The sequence below is a fragment of the Podarcis cretensis genome, assembly GCF_951804945.1.
Source record: "Podarcis cretensis genome assembly, chromosome: 15".
Classification (NCBI taxonomy): domain Eukaryota; kingdom Metazoa; phylum Chordata; class Lepidosauria; order Squamata; family Lacertidae; genus Podarcis; species Podarcis cretensis.
In genome coordinates this window covers 32,249,693-32,274,611 of record NC_137185.1, presented here as the reverse complement: position 1 = coordinate 32,274,611, position 24,919 = coordinate 32,249,693, and the positions used below count along the sequence as shown (strand labels likewise).

At 43.9% G+C, this 24,919-nt stretch overlaps 1 protein-coding gene across 1 annotated transcript; it reads right to left on the bottom strand.

The window, feature by feature from the left end:
* Positions 1-2,059: 2,059 nt before the first annotated feature.
* EI24 (EI24 autophagy associated transmembrane protein) lies at positions 2,060-24,919 on the bottom strand. The gene is made up of 11 exons (XM_079955216.1): positions 24,762-24,919; positions 17,407-17,554; positions 13,857-14,002; positions 12,968-13,028; positions 10,898-10,964; positions 9,955-10,079; positions 8,333-8,452; positions 7,217-7,328; positions 6,037-6,148; positions 5,123-5,197; positions 2,060-3,784 (listed from the first exon to the last, which is right to left on the bottom strand). The coding sequence occupies exons 2-11, from the start codon at positions 17,446-17,448 to the stop codon at positions 3,619-3,621; spliced, it is 1,026 nt and encodes a 341-aa protein (XP_079811342.1). The 5' UTR covers positions 17,449-17,554; positions 24,762-24,919; the 3' UTR covers positions 2,060-3,618.

Sequence of the window (24,919 nt, the reverse complement as noted above, 5' to 3'; positions counted from 1 at the left end):
TCGGAATTGCAGAACTATACACCCATATTTAGGTGTATGCATACTGTACGCTAGGGGCGCGGGTGGTGCTGTGGGTTAAACCACAGAGCCTAGGACTTGCTGATAAGAAGGTCGGCGGTTCGAATCCCTGCGACGGGGTGAGCTCCCATTGCTCGGTCCCTGCTCCTGCCAACCTAGCAGTTCAAAAGCACATCAAAGTGCAAGTAGATAAATAGGTACCACTCCGGTGGGAAGGTAAATGGTGTTTCCGTGCACTGCTCTGGTTCTCCAGAAGCGGCTTAGTCATGCTGGCCACATGACCCGGAAGCTGTATGCCAGCTCCCTCGGCCAATAAAGCGAGATGAGCGGCGCAACCCCAGAGCGGGCCACGACTGGACCTAATGGTCAGGGGTCCCTTTACCTTTATACTGTATGCTTGTGACACACTGACCACTGATAAATGTCATCTCCAACTCCTTGAAAGATTCCATCAAGGTTGTCTCCAAAAAATGTTGCACATCATTTGGGAAACAGGCGAACTAATGCCAGTGTACTGGAAGAAGCAAAGATCACCAGTGTCAAAACAATGATTCTTCAGCATCAACTTCGGTGGATTGGTCATGTTCTTCGGATGCCCGATATTGTCTTCTAAAGCAACTACTGTATTCCAAACACCACTTTCTGGACACGGCCCAGGAGAAAGGAGCGGAACCACCGTATAACAGTGCCCCCAGCTCCCAGCCCCTCTAGACGGTCCAGAAGGATATTATGGTTGATGGTGTCAAAGGCCGCTGAGAGATCCAGCAGAACTAGGAAACAGCTCTCGCCTTTGTCCCTAGCCCGCCTGAGATCATAAACCAGTGCGACCAAGGCAGTTTCAGTCCCATGGTGAGGCCTGAATCCTGACTGGAAGGGATTCCAAATGGTCTGCATCCTCCAGGCGTGCTTGGAGTTGTTCAGCAACCACCCGCTCAGTCACCTTGCCGAAGAATGGTAGATTTGAGACTGGGCGATAGTTGGCCAAATTGGTCGGGTCTAAAGATGTTTTTTTAAGAAGCGGTTTAATGACCGCCTCTTTCAGCGGGTCTGGGAAGGCTCCCTCACAGAGGGAAGCATTCACCACCCCGCAGAGCCCATCGCCCAGCCCTTCCCGGCTCGCTTTTATCAGCCAGGATGGGCAAGGATCCAGGAGACAGGTGGTCGGTTTCACTTGTCCAAGCAGCCTGTCCACATCCTCGGAGGTAACAGATTGGAATTGATCCCAAGTAACAGGACTAGACAGAACTTTAGCACACTCCCGCCCAGGCCCTGCTCCCATGGTGGAGTCTACCTCCTTACTTAGGACTGTGTAGTCTCAGACAACCAGAGCCATTAGATCTTTAAGTACAGAAACAATTTAAGAAAACCTATTTAAAAAGAAGTATTAGTTCACTATCAGCCTTGGGAGTTCTGAGAAACCCAAAAATAAGTGCAGTTTTGAAAGGTTCAGTCCACCATCTTAGTTCAAATGGCATCCTATTACAGTCGTACCTTGGAAGTCAAACGGCCTAGTTCTCGAACGTTTTGGCTCCCAAACAGTTGAAACCCGGAAGTGACTGTTTCAGCTTCCAATTGTTCTTTTGGAAGCCGAACATCTGACGGGGCTTCCATTTGGCTGCAGGAGCTTCCGCTTTGCTTTTTGAATGTTTTGGAAATCGAATGGACTTCCGGAACGGATTCCATTATACTTTCAAGGTACGATTGTATATCCAAGAATAAATGAAAACCTGTTCCTTCCTTGATCTCGGGAACTATAATTCAAAATGTGGTTCCACTGGGTTGTTTCCGGTGCTAGTCCTACTCAGCATAGACTAGTTGAAGTTAATGGGCATGCCAAACTTAGATTCATTAATTTCAGTGGGTCTACTATGAGTAGTACTTAACTGGATACAAACCAATATGTTGAAAGGTATCCAAATGCAACTTTCCAAAATATACAGAAATTGGCAGTGAGTGCAACTCCAAGTTCTCCCCTGTATCAGCACTACAATGAAATTAGCTTCAAAATTCAATCACAAAATCAATTCAAGGTCGTGTAAGGTTGTGGAGTTTTTTGCATTTTAATTTAATATTTCAGTGTGAAAATACTAGAGAAAAGGTTTATCTGTAGACTGACCTCAGTTCTGCAAAAACCAAAGGGCTTTTTTGAATTTCATAGTTTTCGGCCCTACAGAAGTCTTGACATGCATGAGAAACACTGTCTAAAATCAGGATCATTTGCACTTCCTTTGTGTATACACAGTTACATATGTACACACAGACAGACGGATACATACAAATATCACATATCCTGAGCTGACTAGCAGTTAGTTTCAGCTGCAACTACAACCACACAGGAGCTCTTCGGCATACATCATTCTGACTTGGCTGGGACAACAATTGCAGATCAGACAGGTTGCATATGAGCTGGAGGCTTCTTAACCGTGACTTGAAATCTTTTTGCTGCAAATGCACACCCACCATACCTAGATTTAACAAGATAGTGACACCTCTTGAAACCCTGTACAGAAGTGCTGTAGGAAAAAGAGTTCTCTTGTTTTTCGTGGATATCCTTTGGAACTGCCATTGTGGTTTTTGCCATCAAACACCACCAGGATCTATAAAGACACTAATTTTTACACACATCTACCTCTTTCCATTAACAAAATATTACACTGCAATTTTTACAACCCCAGCCACAGATTTAACATGTTTCCATTTCAGTGCCTGAACTTACCCGTACACTTTTCATATTTTCCCTTTGAAAGTTCAGAAGGAGTTTTGGGGGGGTGGGGGAGCTCCAAGGATGTAGGTTTTTTTAAAAAAAAAAAATCCATACATTCTGCTGTTAAGGTTAGGAATTTGTTTCATCCATCAAAGCAGATCCCTTCCAGCATAAAACAGTTTGAGTGGCACTCATCAAGGTCCTTTAAAGTGACACTACCAAAGTGTGTCAGTTGGCAGAAAGAACTGTACAGATGTCACCAAATACCAAAAAAGAAAAAAAAAAAGAGGGCGGAATCCTCCTACTCTGTGTCTTGATCTTGAACCTAGAACTACATGATCCACTTTTCATTTCAGCACAACAGGGATTACAAAATCCTGACCTGAGTTATATGCTATACAAAGAACTACGATCATTGAGAAAACCCAAACACTCCTGGTGCGGTTCACCGCAAAGACCCCATCAGCGTTATCACAAAGCTACGACAAAATATGCATTACAAAAAAATCATTCATCAGGAGGGGGAAATGGCACAGGATCAGGTGGAGAAGTATCGAAAACAAAACAAACAAACAAAAAACACCAACCAGTATAGACACAGGTTCATTGCATGCCGTGAAAACAAGCAAAGAACCTTGCTTTCGGAAAACTCACAAAAGGTGTTTAAAAAACCCAGGCTCTACTGCTCCCTTCCCTCCCCACCCCAATATTTTACTCCACACGCTCAGTGTGACACAGAGCTGGTGTTCAACTGGGGCTCACAACAGTGATAGGAGGGAGGGGAGGATGCACAAGCCCCTTGGCAGAACACTGACTGCCCTCTCCTGCACCTAAGGACCATGTATACAGCAGCCCAGAACAGTACTCTTCCCGCCCCCCTCTGCTTTGGTTATGGTTCAGTGCGCCAAAGCAGCCTTTTGTCTGGCAGGTGATGAGTGTGGAGAGGGCTGAAGTCGATCGGCTGAAGCAGAGTTGCTCAGGTTAGACTGAAGGTAAACCGTCTTGTGAAAGAGTCTGTTGCTGAGGAAGACCACCAAGGAAAAGAGGCGCAGCTGGAAGTGGCTGGAACACAAGAGGGGGGAAATGGCTATTAGCTCCCAGCCAAAGGCTTTCTGGTCCAAAAAAAGAACGGAGCACTTTGACCTTTCACTGCCCGAGTTCTGCCTTGCATCAGTTAATGAAAAAACAGCAAAATTCATGTGCTTCTCTTCAGGCCACTCCCTCCCCAAGCCACACCCCTCACTCGCCCTGGCCCACACTCTAGTGGGCATGCTCTAGTTTGCATGCCTGGCATGTGTCCTTGGACTGAAGATTTCTCTTGCTTGCCTGGAGAGGGAGTGCATGTTTGCATGTACATATACATGCATAGAATCCTCTCTTATTTTGCATAGCTGGAATGAAGCTCCACTGCACAAAAGAAAGAATCACATACTTTGTTCCACCCACTTTTGTCTCTGGCATGTGGCCTCTGGAAAACTGGCCCTAACGGAATGCAGCCCTCCGCTGGGGAAAAAAAAGGTTTCTCAGCCCTGTTCTAAGGGGACCTAGCACCGAAATTCTGTCTTTTGAGTGCAATTGTTTAGGCTCAGAAATCTTATACGCAGGTGCACATGCTCCTTTTGCGAGTATCTTTCTACAGCCCTACTTCCAAGCAGTCTAAAAGTAACACTTTCAAAACTATCTACGGTAATTAATTAATTTGCATACTGTCCTTCATCTGAAGATCACAAGGCAGTTCACAACACAAAACATACAAAATATGCCTATGTGTGTGCACTCTAAGGGCCATAACACAACCTAAGGGCATTTCATGCAGCCGTAACTGAAGTACTTTATAAGCAGACTGTAGGACATTCAGGGTTTAAATATCTTTGTAGCTGAGCACAGTTGGGAGCAACTGTATACACTACAGTATGCATCAGATAGGATAGTGTCTTCAGCAACATGTAATTTCCTGCTTGGCAGGGGGTTGGACTCGATGGCCCTTGTGGTCTCTTCCAGCTCTATGATTCTATGATTCTAATTTGCTTTATTGAGATTCAAGTCTCAGCATTCCACAAAAGTCGTCTCTGCAAGTGGCACCTGTAGTCATTTTGGGAATCTTAACTCTGTCCCGGTTACTCTACACAGAAGATAAATGCCTCTTTTGACTCTCTCTCCACTCAACACTCCAGTTTCTGCTGGTCAAATAGCAAGCACACCCCACACTGCCCATCAGGAATACAGAGAATGTTAAACTTGCCGTCAGGGCTCCCAAAGTTATCTAGTTCACCAACAGAGGGTTAAACTAAATCACAAAGATGGCAAGAAGCAGTTAGCAGTGTGAAGAATTGAACAGATTTCATAGCCAACTGGTAGACTTCTTTTCCATCATTTCATACAGGAAGAGAGAATACATACTATGCTTTCCCTGGTGTCTTTGCTTCATTGGCGCTGATGATAAACAGAGGAAAAAGAATGGAGAACAGACAGCCACTGGAAAAGAAATAAGAAATTAATCAGAGCATTCTTATTATGAGATGGTTTCTGTTCACACACGTGCGCCTATTGGCACAAGATACAGCAGCAATGTTTACAGAACTACTGCTAAGGGTATCTCTGTAGATCTGTGAAAGTCGACCTACGAGCAAATAACATTGTGCAAGTTGAACACAAGTATATATCCACATTGCAGAATTGGGTAGCAGAGGCAAGAGAAATGCGAACGCAAATTCAGGGCAAATTCTTATCGCACAAGCAAGTCTAATCATTTTCCTTGCAACGTTTTGCTGCAGCCCTTTTTAATGTTAAGAAATCCAACAATAAAACTGGTCAGCGATCAAGATCTTTTCCCACACTCAATATTCACCAACACTAATTTGAGATAACAATTAAGAGGCACTAATCCTACTCGAGGGACACAGGTGGTCAGGGATGATGGGAATTGCAGTCCCAAAACAGCTGGAGGGCCGAGTTTGGGGATGCCTGCCCTAGACTCAAAAATTGTCTTTACAACTTATCTCCCTGCCCCACACCAGTACCATCTAGCCTGTTTTCTTATCATTCACTCAATATTAGTTGCACTCATCACAGTTTTCCCCAAACTGATGCCCCCTAGATAATTATTGAACTACCACTCCCATCAGACCCTGCCGGCATAGTCAATAGTAATGTATGATGCAAGTTGGATTCAAAAGTATCTTGAGGGCACCAGGTCGGGGGTGGCTGTTTTAACCCCACACCCTCCCTTCCTGTTCCACTGCTTTATCTTGTGTACATTTGATTCTACATTTGCCTGCTGTAATATCCAAAGAAAATATATCCGAACAAATCACCTGATAATGTAAGAAGACTGCATTGCAGTGAGGAAGGCCAGTGGTAAGCCAAATCCAAAGTAATAAGGCCAGTTTCTTTCAATGTTGGATAATCGTTGATGCATTTCAATTCCTGACATGACAAAAGCCAATCACAAAGTGGTTAAAAGAAGGCAAAGACACATAGATACTGGATTTCACATTCCAAGATCTCTCTGCAACAACATCAAAAGGGCGGAAGTCCCTCAAATGCCATTTGCAAACTTGTGCAGTTGAACTCACAGTGTTTCGCAACAAATGGGAGTTTCACAAAGATGCCAAAAACTTGGGTCGTACATTGTGGTATGGTCTTTTGCCAGCACACAGCTGGGGCACGCTTACTAAGGAATGCGTCTCACTGAATTTGCCGGAATTAGTTCTGGATAAGTGTACACACACACACACACACACACACACACACACACTGCATTCCTCCATAAAGTTCAGAGTGACATTTTAAGCAACTCACAATAACCCAGTGAAGTAGATTAGACTGAAATACTGCAACATTCTCAAGGTATTTCCCTATCTGCTCTGCAGAGCAGCAGAGAAATGAACCTGACCTTGACCTGACCCCAACATCCTAGACACACCACGAGAGGGACAGTTCATAGATGATCAAGATCTCATCTGTGGTGGTAACATTTATATCCATTAAGCACATGGGATGGGTGGATTGCGCTAAAAGCTCCCATGACAGTGTCATAAATCTCGATGGCTGGTGCTGAGACCCTTCCATTTACCGTAGATTCCGGTGTATAAGACGACTTTTTAACCAGGGAAAATCCTCTAAAAAGTCAGGGGTCATCTTATACGCCGGGTATGGGTTCGCTGGGCAGCGGCAGTGGGCGGCGGGCTCTGCGTCGGGAGGAAGCCGCCCAGCAAAGCCGGCTTAGCATCGCTGGGCAGTTTCCTCCCGGCACGGAGCCCGCCGCCCACTACCACTGCCCAGCGAAGCTGCCGCGTATAAGACTAGGCGTATAAGTCGACCCCCCAAATTGGCATCTGCGCCCTGTCGCCTAATACGCCAGAATCTACGGCAAGTCACCCTCAATTGCCACGGAAACCCCAGGCACAAAAGAAAGGTAAATATGTATGGACCGGCCCAAAGCTTTAAAGAAAACTCAGCTATTTGAATAAGGAAGCAAAGAGAAGCACTTACCTTTGTTAAACCAACGATACTCAAAGCAGTACAGTGAGTAGAGCAGCGACATATGAAGCAGGCTAATTAACTGGCCAATGATATCAATGGGAAACAGGCTTACAATCATTCCCTGCAGAAGGCAAGAAGGAATCAACTTAAAAAGAGGCATTATTATCTGCAAAGCAGGTGCCTTCCAATCACAACAGAAGCGCCATCATTTAGCCCCCAAAAAGCAAAAAAATGAAGGGACTAGAAGCTTTTGCTTCTCTCATCCATTAATTGCCACCCATTTGGGCACCACTAAAGTTTAACCATCATTCCTGCCATCATTCCTGCGAGGCAACAGCTGCTTAAGTAATCATTCTTAAGACGTTACAGCAGCGTGGAGAGGTACTCAGTTCACACCCTTGAGTCTTCTGGAAATATTTTACCTGCATGCAGCTTCCTGAGCAGCTTTCTACTTTAGGTACCTCATGGTCTGAATGCACAGTTTGGTCTCTTAAAAGCCTGACTGATGCCACGTTTTGCCTCATAGCTCACATCCACACTATTCATTTAAAGCATATGGCTTCCCTCCCCCCCACCCCCCCGCTCCGAATCCTGGGAACTGTCAGATTTGTGAGGGATGAACTACAGTTCCCATGATGCTTGGGAGAAGTCAGATCTGTGAAAAGTGGTATAAATATACTTTACATGTACAGTGTGGATGTACAAGGCCTAGGTGATATTCAGGTCCCATTCTTTACTATTCTGTTAAGTGTCTGTGCAGCCAGAGTCCAGGCCTTCCTTGCTATTTTTTAATTTTATTTTATTAACAACAACAACGATGCAAATCTAGCAAAAAGAAAAGAAACAAAGAATCAAAAATGTAGACCATAAAGCTTCACAGCCTGGAAGGACAAAAATACAAACATACAGTGCAGCTCTAAAGGGACTATAAAGCATTAACTCATACAAATATTCCCTTTACAAATAAAAGATTCATAAAAACGAAAGTATTCTCCACTTGTGAGTTCCAATATTTCTGAAACTAAAAGTTCTATTTAGTCTTAAATTTGCCAGACATTTGCATATACTGATGGTACTAAGTAACTGGGTTGTTGTTAAGAGATGCCAGGCCTTCCTTGCTCTTACCTGGATGAGGAAAAGAGCTTGCAGTAAGAGATTAAACAGCATGTCAGCAATGATTTTACTGACGCTGGGGAAAGGCTGGGGCTTTCTTCCCGACACCTCAAAAGCCAGATCAGCAATGTCCTGAAACACAGGGAAATGTTTTTGCAAAACTGATTTCTTAAGACAAGATTTAATCCTCTCACTACTTGGGACCACTGTCATCACAATACAGCTTGTACAAGGAACAAAAACAGGCATAGTAAATATAAACCATCGGGTAAAACATCTGTAGCAATTTGTTTTAAAAGAAAACACAGAATATCTCATCAGAAAACCAAGGATTTCATTCATGTTCTTCCTAAGGTAAGAGTCAGTAACATTTGTTACTGTCCTGCATTTTAACACAGCTGCTTTAACTTCCAAGGTGCTGTTTCCCTTCCTTAAAAAATGAAATGAAATGAAATATGAAAGCTTTCAATACACCACTCAAAACAGGTGGCAGTAAGGGCAGTAATAGAATTCTCCTAATACCATCACTTTACTTTGTTCCGCTTTGGAAACTGATGAGATCCAACCCTCCTCCAGGCCACTCACAACCAATCATGAGGTGCACATCATTGGTACATAATCAGACATGTATCCATTTTCACTTTACATACTGCTTAATTTGCAATATGTACACCAAAAGGGGACCAAGCTGGAACAGCAGACTTAGGGGGAGCGGCCTTAAAATTACTGGATGTATGTGTGCATATCCAAGTGTGTCTGATTGCATGCATTGTGTGTGTGTGTGTGTGTGTAGTTTGTGTGTGTGGATAAAAGTAAGGAGACCCCTGACCATTAGGTCCAGTCGTGGCCGACTCTGGGGTTGCGACGCTCATCTTGCTTTATTGGCCGAGGGAGCCGGCATACAGCTTCCAGGTCATGTGGCCAGCATGACTAAGCCGCTTCTGGTGAACTAGAGCAGCGCACAGAAACGCCGTTTACCTTCCCGCCGGAGCGGTACCTATTTATCTACTTGCACTTTGACGTGCTTTCGAACTGCTAGGTTGGCAGGAGCAGGGACCGAGCAATGGGAGCTCACCCCATTGCAGGGATTCAAACCGCCAACCTTCTTATCAGCAAGTCCTAGGCTCTGTGGTTTAACCCACAGCACCACCCGTGTCCCTGTGTGTGTGGATATAAATAGATATGGACCAGCCAAATGAGATACACCCTTAAGCTACAATCCTAAATGTACTTACAAGAGAATAAGCACCAATGAATATAGTGTTCTTATTTCTGAATAAATTAGTACAGTGGTAACTCTGGATGCGAACAGGATCCGTTCAGGAGCCCCATTCACACCCTGAAGCAAACGCAACCCGCATCTGCACGTACACATGTCGCTATTCGCTGCATCTGCACATGCATGTGACGTCATTTTGAGCATCTGCGCATGCGCGAGTGGCGAAACCCGAAAGTAACGTGTTCCATTACTTCTGGGTCGCCACAGAGCGTAACCTGAAAACGCTCAACCTGAAGCATATTTAACCCGAGGTGTGACTGTACAAGACTTTGGTGTTAGTGAGACAAGTACTGAAATCCTCAATTGACAAGCATTGCACAAAAGGGAGTAACATCTTCCTGGCAAGGTCACCTACCTGAAACCAGATGGCATTGACAACTTTACTCAGCACAAAGAGGGGAAGAACCCAAAGGGCACTGAAGATGGAGGTGAGGATAAATTCCAGCCAGGACCAGACATCACCGTGTAAGGAGGGGTCACCTTCCAGAGACAAAGATAAAAAATCAGCCACACAAATGTCTGGGACCAAAGTATTGTGAATTCTACAAGGCTTGTGACAGGAGCCGAAAAGCTACTTTAGGTGCACTGAAGGAGATGGCGAAAGCTAGCAGTTCTCACCCAGCCCGCTTTTGAATGGCAGACCCCTGTATACTAGGTTCCAAATTATTTTTGAAGATTCCCATCAGTTTCCAAAGAGGTTTGGCATGCAGGGCTAGTAGCTGAAACAAGTCCAAGGTCCCTCGGGCACACAGTTCATGTTACCATGAGTTGACGACTGGCTAACCAAGATGCAAGCAATTGTCTCCTGGCAGTTTTTTATTTATTTATTTAACAAAATTTATTTATATACACCACTTGATTGTAGCGAAACCTCCAATGGGTTTACAAGAAATGTTAAAATTATCAATAAAACAGTTTAAAACATTTAAAGGCAACTAAAATTAACCGTTAAAAAAAAAGATCAAAAACATATCAACATTTACTTGCCAGGCTAGGCTTGCCTAAACAAGAATGTTTTAAGCAGGCACCAATGAACTGTACAGGAAAGCCTGATACCAATAGGCAACCATAGCAGATCTCTGAGCAGAGGATATATGCTGATAGGGTCTCACTCCCATCAGCAAGCATGCTGCAGCCTTCTGTACCAGCTGAAGTTTCTAGGTCAAGCACCAGGGAAGCCCCACACTGAGGGCATTGCAGTGATTCAATATTGAAGTCACCAGTGCCTGAACTACTGTGGTCAACAGTTAAAGTTGTCATACCAGGTGCAGATAATAAAAGGCACTTCTAATACTTACCGATTATTTGTGCTGTGGCTGACTGAAGTACAGGTATAAATACCTGATAGAACAAGAGGAGACTAAGCTAAGAAGAAGCAAAGAAGGAAATCAGTACAGTTTAACATGTTTGTACAGACATGCTCCGTACTACAATTTAGCCATAATTCTGAAATCTCCAGTACCATATTGGCCCGAATATAAGCCGCACCTGCAAATAAGCCGCACCTTTAAAATTCGGGGGGGGGGGGGGGAGAGAGAAAAAAAGACAATACCCGAATATAAGCCGCTCCCTTAAAATTGGGTTACAGGCTGAAAATCGCTGCAGTTGGTAGAATTGTAAATCGGTGTCAACTTAAGCCTTTCATCTTGCAAGCCTGCAAAAGTTATCGTACAATCACTAAAATCACAAATTGCTATTCAATTGCTACAATTCCGCAGGCACTCACACCCGTAAATGGCAAATGAACAGTCTCAAGCTCGTAAATAGGCAAGAAAACTTTTTTTGTTCCGTTTTACCATATGTCTGTTTCTGCAGCGATATCATTTTTGTAAGGCCGCGAATTTTTGTAAGGTCGCGAATTTAAGCCGCGCTTTAACTTTGCGCGGTCAGAATTTGGAAAAAAAGTGAAGCTTATATTCAGGCCAATACGGTATATTTGCAAATTAGTTTACCCTTTCAAATTCTACAGTTTCCTCCAGGTCCTCTTCCCCGCATACAGACAGGTGTACAAGAAAACACACACAAGGTATTGCCCATGCACCTTAGCAAACACTATCAGAAAGTAACCCCTTGCACTTGCATCTCTATGTATGTGGAGAACAGTATAAAGCGACAGACGTTGGGAATTCTACAGGCATATGCTAATCCACTCTGAATTATGAACGACACAGATGGAGTTGCATAAAGCTAGACCATCAACACTACAGCGTAATCATCAAGGAAGAACCAGACATGGAACCTACAGTAGACATTTCATCTGGTACAATGCAGATTTAGACTACAACTCTGCTATCATCTCTGGTCAATGGCCATGCAGACTGGGCCTGATGCACCTTATAGTGCTAAACATCTGGAAGGAATCATATTGGCTAATTTTGGGATCTGAAGCACCTTGAGCAACTCGTTTGTTGTTGTTAAGGAAGTTGCAAGGAACTTTTAGCCTTCCAGAAGTTACTGAACTACAACTCCTATCTGCCCCAACAAGTGTGGCCAATGGCCAGGGATGATGGGAGTTGTAATTCAGCAACTTCTGGAAAGAGCCAAAAGGTTCCCCACCCCTGTTTAAGGAGAAGCAGTTACAGATGGCCACCATGGGGGGGGTTGTTGCCACGGTCCCCAAATTCTGCCCCCGATCACTTAAGCTTGCATTGCCTATGCACTTTAATATGTCTGCATGCACACAGCAGAGAAAGAGCTAGAAGCTCTATTAAAACAAAGAGCAGCAGGAGTAGCGTTCTGACTTTTCCTCTAAATACAGCCAAAATCCTTATTAGATGGGTTCCTTTTTAGTGCTTCCATACTAAAACTTCACTAGCCAAGACACACTCTAATTGGAAATTTAAAACCCACAATAAATACTGGTAATCAAGGCTGTGAACATCCATTATACTAATCACAAGGTCAGAAGACTGAGCTGGTTCTAACACACAATTCAGTTCAGTGGTGTTCTTCCCAAGACCACTTCTAGATCTGAATGTGCAAAAGTTTTTGAGGTTTGAGAAATAGGCTCACAAATGAAAGGACTGGTTTATGAAGGCAACAATTCCCCAAAAATGTAAGTCTAGACATTCCGGTGGCTCATAGACATTTTGTGGGCAGGCCAGAAGGCAGCTGGCAATGATTACTGGCAACAAAGCAGCAGAAGAATTAAGTAGGCCGCATATCCAAATCCCTTTTTCAGGAACCCTCTGAAAAAATAAAATCTGATTTGAGATAGTAAAACACTGGCAAACCAATCTAACACGGAAGATTTAAGTCACTTATTGGTTTGCTCCACGATTTGAAAGATTCATGCATGCAAGCCAGCAAACATGTACACAATCATTTCAGTGATGTTCAGATGTTTAAAACAACAAAAATATACTAACCCAGAATACACCGCCATTCCATGCACAACACTGAACTATTCGGCTTACTATCCGGGGCTCACTAGAGAGAAACAAGGGGAATGTGTGAGAGCTTCCGAAAAGTGACGATGTGAATGTACATTCTGAAAAAACCAGAATAAATACCTTAAATTACTCTTGTCAAATTCCCACTTATCCACAACCTAGTGGTTGGTTTGATAACTTTAGATGCTGAAACTGAGCAGATGTGGACCAGATCAGTTCCGTGGATGGGAGACCACCAGGACACCCATTTCCGAGTAGAATAATAAATCTACTTTTTAATTCTCTTTTTCCAAAAGCCCACCATATTTAGAAATACACACAGGTCCTCCTATCCACACACTCACTTCCCAAAAATTCACTTATCCATACATTATGCCCAAGTCCATATACACTCCATAGATTCACTTATCTGAACAGTCAGTTTTCTTCCTTCTGTGTTTTTTTTCCTTGTCGGTAGAAATGTTCAGGCAGAAACCATGGAGGTGGGGATAGGGATTGGGTGAATCGGAGAGCAGGAGAGATAGGGTAAATTGGTTTTTTTCCTTTGGTTGCAGCCGCTTCAGGAAGAAACCACTGAAAAAGCGGCGAGGGGGGCTGAGAAATATTTCCATAGGAAATAATGGAAATCACAGACTCGTTGTGCAAACACTCGCCTAACAAATGATCTCCATGGAAAACATTGTGTTTGGTAAGTAGGATCTGCGTGTATAAAATACACAGTTCCAACTTCTATATATCCCACAGTGCCGTTATCATAGTAGGCATAGTAGGCATATCAAAGTAGGCACTCCTACTTTTGTTTGTAAAATATTTCTTATCTTTGTATATTGAAAGTGGGAGCGCGATCAAACCCTCGCAAACTCACTTCTCCTGCTTCCTCTCTTCACTCTGTGCTCTTCGCTGGGCAAGCACACTGCTTGCTCTTCTTTTTCGCTGCTCTTCCCTTTTCTGCTGGATTCGAGCATCCAACTTGGAGATTGTCCAGATCCCCCATATGGAGTCTTTAATTCCCTAAACAAAGAGGGAGAGAGAGACAAAATGCAGCCGTATCTTGGAAGTCAAACGCCTTGCGACTTGAACGTTTTGGCTCCCGAATGCCACAAACCCAGAAATGATTGTTCCGGTTTGTGAACGTTCTTTGGAACCCAAACGTCCGGTGCGAGTTCCACGGCTTCTGATTGGCTGTAGGAGTTTACTGCAGCCAATCAGAAGCTGCGCCTTGGTTTCCAAACATTCTGGAAGTCGAACGGATTTCCGGAACGGATTCCATTCAACTTCCAAGGTACAACTGTAATCAGGCCCAAATTCAGTAAGTTTTGGGGAAACTGTGGAGGGAAAACTGAATAGGTGAGTTTTACAGATTAATCAATAACTTTGTGACAACTCTGATTTATGAACTACAGGATGAATTTAGGAAAAAGAAAGGAAAAGACTCACTTGCTCTGCCAGCTCAAAGATGAGCCATACCCTCTTCCCATCTTATTGACCAAATTCCAGTAGAGGAAAGAAAGAGTCTGAAATGAAGGTTTACTCAGGGAAACCTACTTGGAGTGGGACAACTAAACCATGAGAATTTACACATAAATAGGCAACTCCAGCTACTGGAAAGCCTATTGCAACGCCTGCTGGATTTCTGAAACTTCAGTCAAACATTATCTACACATTTTTGAACTTATTTTCCAAGCTAGAGGTCTAGAAACATGACAACATAAGACAGATTTTGTTTTCAGGATGCTGTATGACAAGCCTAATGCCAAATCTTACAGCTGCATACTGCAATAATGGAATCAACGTACACACATAGTCCATTGTACTATATGGCAAACCACAGCTCAAGTGTTTGGGACAACTCAGATACTTGCATTACATTTTCTTTTTCCTTCTAATATTTTCTCAAAAGACAAGCCTGGGTGTCTGCCAATGGCTTTCTAGCCAAGCAGGAGCTCCAGCACTCTCAATTTTAGCCAAAGATCAATCCATGAGCAACACCTAATATTAGCTACCCAGTGACCTAGAATAAAATGATTAAATGTTCCAGGGACTCAGAGAAAATGACATCAGAGGGTAGTTTGTTTTCTCTTTTGGCAAACTATTACTCCTTCAAAGATTTGTGTAGTCCAGGGGTCAGCAAACTTTCTAAGGAGGGGGCCAGTTCACCGTCCCTCAGGCCTTGTGGCGGGCCAGACTGCACAGTGTTATAACACATATAAAACGCTTTTTCTTTACTAATGTAGCCGAGTCCTAAGTCTAAGTAGGCCTTCCTTTTGAGAAAAGATGCAATGATTGGGTTGCAAGACCGTGATGTGAAAGGGTAGGGAAAGCAACAAAGGAGGGGGGGAGTAAAAAATCTAGAATGCTTAGGACTGTGAGAGAGAAGAATCTGCTATTAAGAACAGATCTGAACATAGAAACTGAAACAGTATTGTGGGCATTGTCTGAGAAGGAGTTCCAAGAGTAAGAGGCAGAGCTGGTTTTAAGAATAAGGGATTGTAGAATGAATAAAGAACAGAGGATGAAAGAAAGGGCTTGATGGAAAATGAGGGGTAAAAGATAAGCTGTGACAGAACCATGAAGAGCTATTTATGAGCATTTCTAAATCTCCCTGCCAATGGGAATGATAGTGCCAAACTAGGAAGCCGCTCAAGAGGTACATCCTATGCAAAGGGGTTTAGAGTTAGTTCTTGTTTTCCTGCAAAGGTAGTTGTATTAGTTTAGCAGAATCAACCTAGGCAATACAGTGGTACCTCAGGTTACATACACTTCAGGTTACAGACTCTGCTAACCCAGAAATAGTACTTCGGGTTAAGAACTTTGCTTTAGGATGAGAACAGAAATCGTGCTCCGGTGGCGCAGCAGCAGCAGGAGGCCCCATTAGCTAAAGTGTTGCTTCAGGTTAAGAACAGTTTCAGGTTAAGAACAGACCTCCGGAACAAATTAAGTACTTAACCTGAGATACCACTATACCTGAACCATCAACAGCTGGCTTTGGGATCAACACCCCCAAACTTGTGTAAAGTGTTACAGTTCAGAACTCTTATGGCATACAAACCCTGCCTCTAGAAGTTCCCAAATAAGAGCAGAAAACAGACTGGATGCAAAAAACGAAACAAAAAACCAACGGAGGAGTGGTTAAATGAGATCAAAATAGCTGGCAAGGGGATTAATACTGGTAGCAGAATGCTGCACAGAGATAACTATATCAAGATGAAATTTGGGAAGGTCAGTGTGAAGCACATTTGGTTGTTGCAAAGTGTGAAATAAGAGTACAGACAAAAAAAAAAACCTAGAAAGAATAGAAAACAGTCGGAGTATGGCAGTGGTACAGTATAGAGGAAGATGGGAAAGCTGATTGAATCAAGTAGAAAGGAACCAAAGATGCTTGAGCAACAAGGTAAATGGAATCATAATTGGAGACAAGATTGGAAAAAGCAAAATGAAGCCTCAAATTCATGCCCGCCCATCTTCCACAAGGTTAGAGATGGGAGTTGGAGACCAGCAATATCTGGAGGGGTATATTACACTGTGTATTACATTGGGTATTACACTGCGGTTTGCTCTTGATTTTCAAGCCAGGTTTCCACAATCAAATTCTGAGGGCAAGTGTAAACCAGTTTTCCAGTTCAGACGTATGGTTTGCCACAAGGTAAAAGGTAAAGGTACCCCTGCCCGTACGGGCCAGTCTTGACAGACTCTGGGGTTGTGCGCCCATCTCACTTAAGAGGCCGGCGGCCAGCGCTGTCCGGAGACACTTCCGGGTCACGTGGCCAGCGTGACATCGCTGCTCTGGCCAGAGCCAGAGCCAGAGCCGCACACGGAAACGCCGTTTACCTTCCCGCTGGTAAGCGGTCCCTATTTATCTACTTGCACCCGGAGGTGCTTTCGAACTGCTAGGTTGGCAGGCGCTGGGACCGAGCAGCGGGAGCGCACCCCACCACAGGGATTCGAACCGCCGACCTTTCGATCGGCAAGCCCTAGGCGCTGAGGCTTTAACCCACAGCGCCACCTGCGTCCCTGGTTTGCCACAAACCAGGAGCTAAATAAGTAGAGCGTGTAAGAAGGGTAAAGGGTACACCAGATAGCCTAATCTTATAGCACCATACCATGGCTGTATGAACAATCCTATTATCAGCTCGTATAGGCCTTCATAATCAGACCCCAAGGAAATTTGCTTTAAGAACGATTTTACTCTACCATCACATTTCTTGCCCACCAAAAATGCAACTCCAGATGGAAATAGCCATGGAGGGTCTGAGCCCTCTCCTTGCTTGTGCTGCCTGAGAGAAAGAGGCTTGCTTGGCACCTTAGAAAACTAGAACCCACAAATCTTAATATCCAACTGGAAATACTTGGAATCAAATTTTAGCCTATAAACACACTTTAAAAATAGATGGCCATAATGAAAAGAAAACACTTACCCTGATGAGATCATTAAGGAAGATCTTGACACTGTCTGCCATCTCTACTCCAGCATTGCCTCCACATCTAGAACTATCAACTACAGGGTGAAGGGAAGAAGTGAAGCCAGAACTGTCTCATTGTGAAGAAGTGGAAAACTGGTCGAGCCTTATAGGAGAGAGAAAAGCAGAGATTGCCATTACTGAAGAAACAAAACGCATTTGTGATGGATTATAAATAAAACAGTTGCATTCATTTGAATCATTCTCAGCTGCAGTGAATAACAGTTTTTTAAAAGTGTTCCAACGCCCAAGACTATATCAGTAATAATGAGATCTCTGGTTTGTATGAAGTTCTGAGATAATTTCTAACTTTGCTGCTTGCAACCTACACTCAAGTAATAATGTCAAAGATTCTGCAAAACATTCCAGCTGCCGTAACCACCACAAGTAATTGGGCATTCACACACTGCCCAAGCATTCAGCTGTTGTGTTTTGGGTGTGGGGTGAGGTGAGGTGAAGCATGTTGACAGAATTACAGGAGGTGGTTTCCATCATAGGTGGGGAATTAATGCCTGCATGTAGTTCCCTCCTCCACATGCTAAACCAGTCCAAACCATCTGCGTCCTTTAACCCAACTCTCCAAATCTCCCTTTATCTCTACATCACTCTTTACCTTCATCCAAAAATTAATACATATGTTCCAAGGAAGCAGGGAAGTAAAGAGTCATAAAACAGACACACCCTAAAAAGTGTATTTCACATACTTATTCTGAATCTCCGCTTTCTCAGCTATGAAATTACACACATAATATAAAACAGAGCAATGCTTCATAGATGTCCTTGCACTTTTAAGACTAAAATAGTGACCAAACCAAACAACGAAGAATATTTATTGTGAGTGCAGAAGGTGGCAAAGTGTATGGTGATCCCATTACACAGCGGAAAAGGCTCTTTGAGGAAAATAAACCTGAAGCCAACAAATGATAAACGGATGTCTGTAATTAGGTAAAGGTAAAGGTACCCCTGCCCGTACGGGCCAGTCTTGACAGACTCTGGGGTTGTGCGCCCATCTCACTTAAGAGGCCAGGGGCCAGCGCTGTCCGGAGACACTTCCGGGTCACGTGGCCAGCGTGACATCGCTGCTCTGGCCAGAGCCAGAGCCAGAGCCGCACACGGAAACGCCGTTTACCTTCCCGCTGGTAAGCGGTCCCTATTTATCTACTTGCACCCGGAGGTGCTTTCGAACTGCTAGGTTGGCAGGCGCTGGGACCGAGCAGCAGGAGCGCACCCCGCCGCAGGGATTCGAACCGCCGACCTTTCGATCGGCAAGCCCTAGGCGCTGAGGCTTTAACCCACAGCGCCACCTGCGTCTCCTTGTCTGTAATTAGCGAACACTTAAAAGGAAATAAAAGTCTTCCATATTCAAAAGGCTAAGCAATTGATTCTAGTGCGCATGAAATTTGAATAAAATGTAAGGTTCTAATTTGTCAGTGTTGTACGCTCCTTGTGCTGCTTCTTCACACAGCATGCTCACTGTACATCTCACTTGACAAAATGGTGTCAAAAAAAGAAAGCTCTCTGCCCCAAGTAATCTACAATCTACATTTAGACAGCAGACAGTGAATCAAGGGGGAGGGGAGCGGACAGAGGAGCGCCGCTGGAAATGTAATCTGGGCTAACTGTGAATAAATGCATTTTTTAATATTTAGACTAAGGCTGAATCCAGGCATCCAAACACGGCTAACAATGCTTTGTCAAATGTATTTTAGTGTGGTGTCTGAATTGACAAACCATCTTTTGGGGTTGGCTGGAAAGCTAGCATCAGAAAACATTGTTTTCAAACTATAGTTTGTGTGGTTTGGCATAATGGAAAACTACCAAGCTTCTGAAATCACTTGAAATACTGTCAATTCAGGAATTACCTAAAGAGTCAGATCAGCTCTGTGTGAAATGTTATTTCCATTGTAGTTCAAGTACATAAGAGCCACCATTCTAGCAAGTTATACCTTTTTTTAAATGACAACTAACGTGATCTCCATCAGTGAAATCATTCTACTTAGCAATTTTTGTAGATAAAGAAAATAGAAAAGCAAACAACTGGCATTTATAAAGAAACTATTTGTGACTCATCTTGAACAAAATCATATTGTTCCTAGTCTTGCATTGGATTCTCAAGTTCCGTATTAATATATGCCTTCATATACACATTTTGCCTCCAGCGTTCAGCAAAAGGTAATTAGAAGGAGTGTCAGGAAAGCACACGTTCCTGTTCAGAGCAGAATGTGTGTGTGTGCTTTCTTTTGTGTTTCATTTGCTCAGCACAGGTTTAGACTAGTTAGACCACACCAATGGCGCAGTCACTCCAAAGTGAACAATTAGATATAGAACCTCTATGTCATTAGAAAGTTTCTCTTTAGGGTATGTCTGCACTACTACAGACTGAAATCAGTTTTACACACAGTTAGCTGAAGGCTCCCATCCAGAGCCGATGGGAAGCATAGTTCTATGAAGGTACAAAGAATCTGTTAGCAAATAAGTTTTTCATTCTCATAAAACTACTGTTCCCACAACCCCACTGGAGAATCTGGGTTCATTACACCCATTTCAAACTGGTTTAAAATGAGCGGTATAAATTTGGCCTTAGCATCCCATACATATACAGCAATTCCATGAAGTTTAGTGAGCATAGCTCTGAATACGCACATATTGAATGGCAACTAAAATCCCTTCCAAATTAAGCCCCAGCTTGTTCATATTTTAAACAAGGATGGCACTACTTCCTTACCACTGCAAGGAGCTTTGATAGTTAGATGCAAAGCATAAGTATGTATTATAGGGTCTCACAGGTCCTCACTAATGGGCATTAACTCTTCCTAACAAAAGCTATTCAGTCTGAAACAAGTGTTTGTCCATCTCTGGTATATGAAATACTGCCTAACACAACCCTAGGGACTACAATATGCAAGCACAGCTCACTGAATCATCCTACTTGAGAACAAAATTACTGTGTTGATCTCACTATCCATTCATCCTCTTGCCAAAAAAGAATTTGTGCTGTTCCTAGCAAGTTGCCGAGTGCTCCAGTTAAAATAATGTACACAACACAACCTACAATATTAAATCTACACTTCAGTTTAATGATAATAGTGACCATTCATATACTTTAAAAAAACCTGAAGAAAATTTCTTAGTAATCCTTACATTAGCCCTGTCTTGTACATCAGTATTATTTTTCCCGTATTAGCCATGATGGGCTGAGAGAACCAAGCCCATGTTACAAATTTGTGGCTGTGGCAATACTTGAACTAGGGACTTCCTGGTTCAGGCTAAAATCCTAGCCACACTTACCTGGGATTAAGTCCCACTGATTTCAACAGGACTTACTTCTGAGTATATATGGTTAGGATCGCACTCAGTCTCATTGCTGCTGTCAGAAGTTCAGATTTCACACAGGGCAAATAGGCCACTCCGGAACCATGTGGTGGAGGGTGGGACTTATAAATTAGACAATATATACAAATAGGTGCTAGTTTCAGAAAATCATAAAACAATCAGCAGTGATATGCACCCCATCTTCCACCTTTAGCACCTGCCTGGCAACGAACAGCGCTCCACCTCAAAATGGCAATTTAGGTCATTTCATGAGAAAAGGCTGCACACTTCAACAGTGAATTGATCTCAGAAACACTCAGAAAAAGATGGGAATGGAGTATGGGGATGATGCAAAAAGAGAGTAAGAATCCAGCGATGAAGCTAAATTAGTTAGAGAGAAAAGGGGCAGCTCAAGCACAGCAGACAAGGAGACCTGGGTGCAGCGGTGCTGAACTGCAGGGACAGATGCAAGATTTAAAGGGTTTGGGTGTACATGGGAATAGAAACAAAAGGTTTGAAGGGTGTGTGTTTTGTGGTCCTCGCAGGTGGCGCTGTGGGTTAAAGCCTCAGCGCCTAGGGCTTGCCGATCGAAAGGTCGGCGGTTCGAATCCCTGCGGCGGGGTGCGCTCCCGCTGCTCGGTCCCAGCGCCTGCCAACCTAGCAGTTCGAAAGCACCTCCGGGTGCAAGTAGATAAATAGGGACCGCTTACCAGCGGGAAGGTAAACGGCGTTTCCGTGTGCGGCTCTGGCTCGCCAGAGCAGCGATGTCACGCTGGCCACGTGACCCGGAAGTGTCTCCGGACAGCGCTGGCCCCTGGCCTCTTAAGTGAGATGGGCGCACAACCCCAGAGTCTGTCAAGACTGGCCCGTACGGGCAGGGGTACCTTTACCTTTACCTTTACCTTTTTAAAGCAGAAAAAGACAGAAGGATGCCTGTCAGAGTAAACAGAGAGAAGGTGCCAGAGCAACAAAGCAGCGACTGGAGGAGGAGTGTAAGGTTTATATATGGGGAAAGATCTGAGGTTATGTATTGCAGACCAGGGAGAAGAGATGGGATGGCGAGCACAAATAAAAAGGGTGTATTATGTTATTAAAGCAAACGAAAAGAAGGGATGGGGGGGGAGGTATTGCAGGTCACAATTGCATGCAATTATTAGAGAAGAGTGTTTCTGAGAACGAGGTAATTTATTATACCCCAGAGGAGCGGGGTATAAATAATAAAATTATTATGATTAAAATTATGAAGAGGGAAAAGGTGAAAAAGGGAAATGGTAGGAGGATATTGCATGGAGAACCAGATCGAGGGTCCCCAATCTAGGCTTGCAACTAGGAAAAGAGGGACCGGGGAGGGGGGAGCCCCAGAAGAGGGAATTAGGAGGGGAGGCGGAGGAGGGTAAAGGTGTGTCGCAAGCCACACACACACACACATATAAGGGGTCTTCGATACTTGCCGGCCTAGGGTGCTCGGAGTCCGTGGCGGCGGCGGCGGCTGACCCGACCCAGGCAATTGACAAGCAGCTGCCCCGGCCGCCAGAAAAGGCTGACTGAGCTGAATAACAAGCTCCTTGGGCAGCGCCGACCGGGAAGCCACTGCGCAGGCGCGGCGCACCGGGCACCCCCTCCCGCCCCCCGCCTCTCTCTCCGGATTACAAGGAGCGAGACGGCCGGCTTGGGTATGACGGAAACGCGCATGCGCCCTTCCGCGGATTCTCACCCCTCCACTCCTTTCCCCGAGGTAAAGAGCAAGCGCAGTAATGGAGGAGGAGACGGAAGCGGGAAGCTCCTCAGAGGGGGGGGGGGAAATGCAGCGTTGCTATGGAGACGCCCCTGCTCAGTCTCTCACAGACCTGTTTTGACAAATGAAAATAAAAATTAAGAGCATCTCAATGTGTGACTCGTTTGCTTTTTGCTGTGCTCTTTTTTACAGGTTGTCTTAAAACACACATCCATAAGGTTCGCCCTGTTGAAATATTTATTCCTCTACCCAGTGCCAACAAGCCAGAACTACATTGCCCTTTTATTTTGAAAGCTGTGGTAAATATTTGTAAAAAGGTGACAGGGAAATTAATAATCAGATGGCTTGCAATCCTACGATGATTCCAGTCTAGAGAAAATACACACACATATATATCCTCTGTATTATTCGGTTGCATCACCTTTGTAGAAAATAAATAAAAGCCAATATTAACTCAAGTACTAAGCGGTTGAAGTCAACAGCACTTTCTGTCAAGGCTGCATAGCGCTGCTGCCTCAGCGAATAAGACCCATTTGAACTCAGCTGGACTTCTGAGTAAACATGTACTTGCACCGATGCTGTCCTGAAAACATTTCAATCCATGGACAGAGAAAATACACAGGCCAATATTTAGTTGCACGTTAAACAGGAATACCAACCCATCTGTCATCTCAGAGTCATCACAAAAAAGTGGATTAAAATCCCAATTCTGCACACAAGCATATATGCATTCAACTCTTAGCATTCCAACAGTTCAGCCTTTGGTGAGACACTATTGAATTGGACCCCTCCTGGAATATACCAGTGGTTTTCAGCCTTTCTTAACATTTAGGAAATCTCTACAGCATTAACTTGTCTGCTATGGAGCCCCAGGTCCCCAAAAATATTGTAGAGGAGACTGAAATACATTCTGGGATGCAAATTAGAGCTCACGGTATTTACAGGGCCTATTGGGTTTCACCATAAACTTGTGTGAGCAAAATAGTCACACACACACACCCCAACACTTAAGATTTTCTTATGGCGGCAGGTTGGTGGAGCCTTTCAGGGAAGCTTGTCTCTTATTACTGATCTTCCTTATTGAAAAAAATCCTTAAAAGTTTTTGAGAAATCCTATGGTTTCCTACAGCACAGTCTGAAAATCACCAGTGAATCTGTGTCACAGAAGAATGAAATTTTAGAAGTTGTGGTGCCTAGATCTGCAAGGTTTATCACTTGTTTAAGTAGCTTCTCTTGCATAGTATTCAGGTATAACAAAGATACTAAGGAAGAATGGAAACCCAATATTGTCGACACCAACTGGCAACAGCTCTCAGTTCTTTCAGGCAAGGGTCTCTTCCAGCCCCAGCTGGGAGATTCTGGAAACTGAACCTGCAACCATTTGCACTTTACTTGTTAAATCTTTATTAAGTTTCTTTATCTGATACATCCATTTCACAAAAGGAGCATATCGTATTTTCTTAGCAGTACTAAATGAATAACATTTTTCATTGTCCACATGTGCAACAAGATATACCATTAGTTTTTTGCAGCACTGTTTTAACTTCATCCAATATTTTAAAAAGGGGGGGCACAATCAATCTTGAGTTGAATTATAGCTACTAACAATGTACTTCTGTGTTTACTGAGAAGTAAAGCTCACTGTGTTCAGGGGTGCTTATCCCCAGGTAAATTGGTTTATATATAATCACATACCCTTTAACATTTCTCTGAAGAAAATAGGGACATCCCATTCCAAAATGATAATTTTACTATTTATACCCCACACATCTTACTGGGTTTCCCCAGCCACTCTGGGCAGCTTTGAACCTATATAAAAACATAATAAAACACTAAACATTAAATATATATATACAGAATTGCCTTCAGGCGGCTTGGAGGTTGGATAACTTCTTAGCCTCCAACATTTCTCCAATGAAAAGAGGGACATCCTAAGGAAAAGTGGGATATTCCCAGATCAAATCAGAAATTGGGACAGCTTCTATAAATCAGCAACGTCCCTGGAAAATAGGGGAACTTAGAGGGTCTGTAATCACCAGTACGAAAACAGAGTTTATATTCCAGCATGCATATGCACAAGATTCTCTAGCACAGCTCTGTAATGCGTAAAACCCGCGCCCGCGCCCTGCCTGAGCCACAACCTAATTTCGCTTTCATCCAAAACTGAAAACGAAAAGACCCGTCAGTTTTCCGCCCTTAGAACCTGATACTATGCAAACCGAGCCCCCGTTATTTGCAGCCCCTCTTTCTCCAGGTCCAAACTTACCTCCGGAGGCTCTCCAAACAGACCTCATCCAGGTGTCCGCACACCTGTCAGTCTCTGTCGTTCTGTTCTGTGCAAACAGCTCCCCTGTCCAAGGCCAGGGACATCTTTGTACACAGCCGGTGCCCTCTGGGAAACGTAGTTCTGAGCCTTCCCTTGCT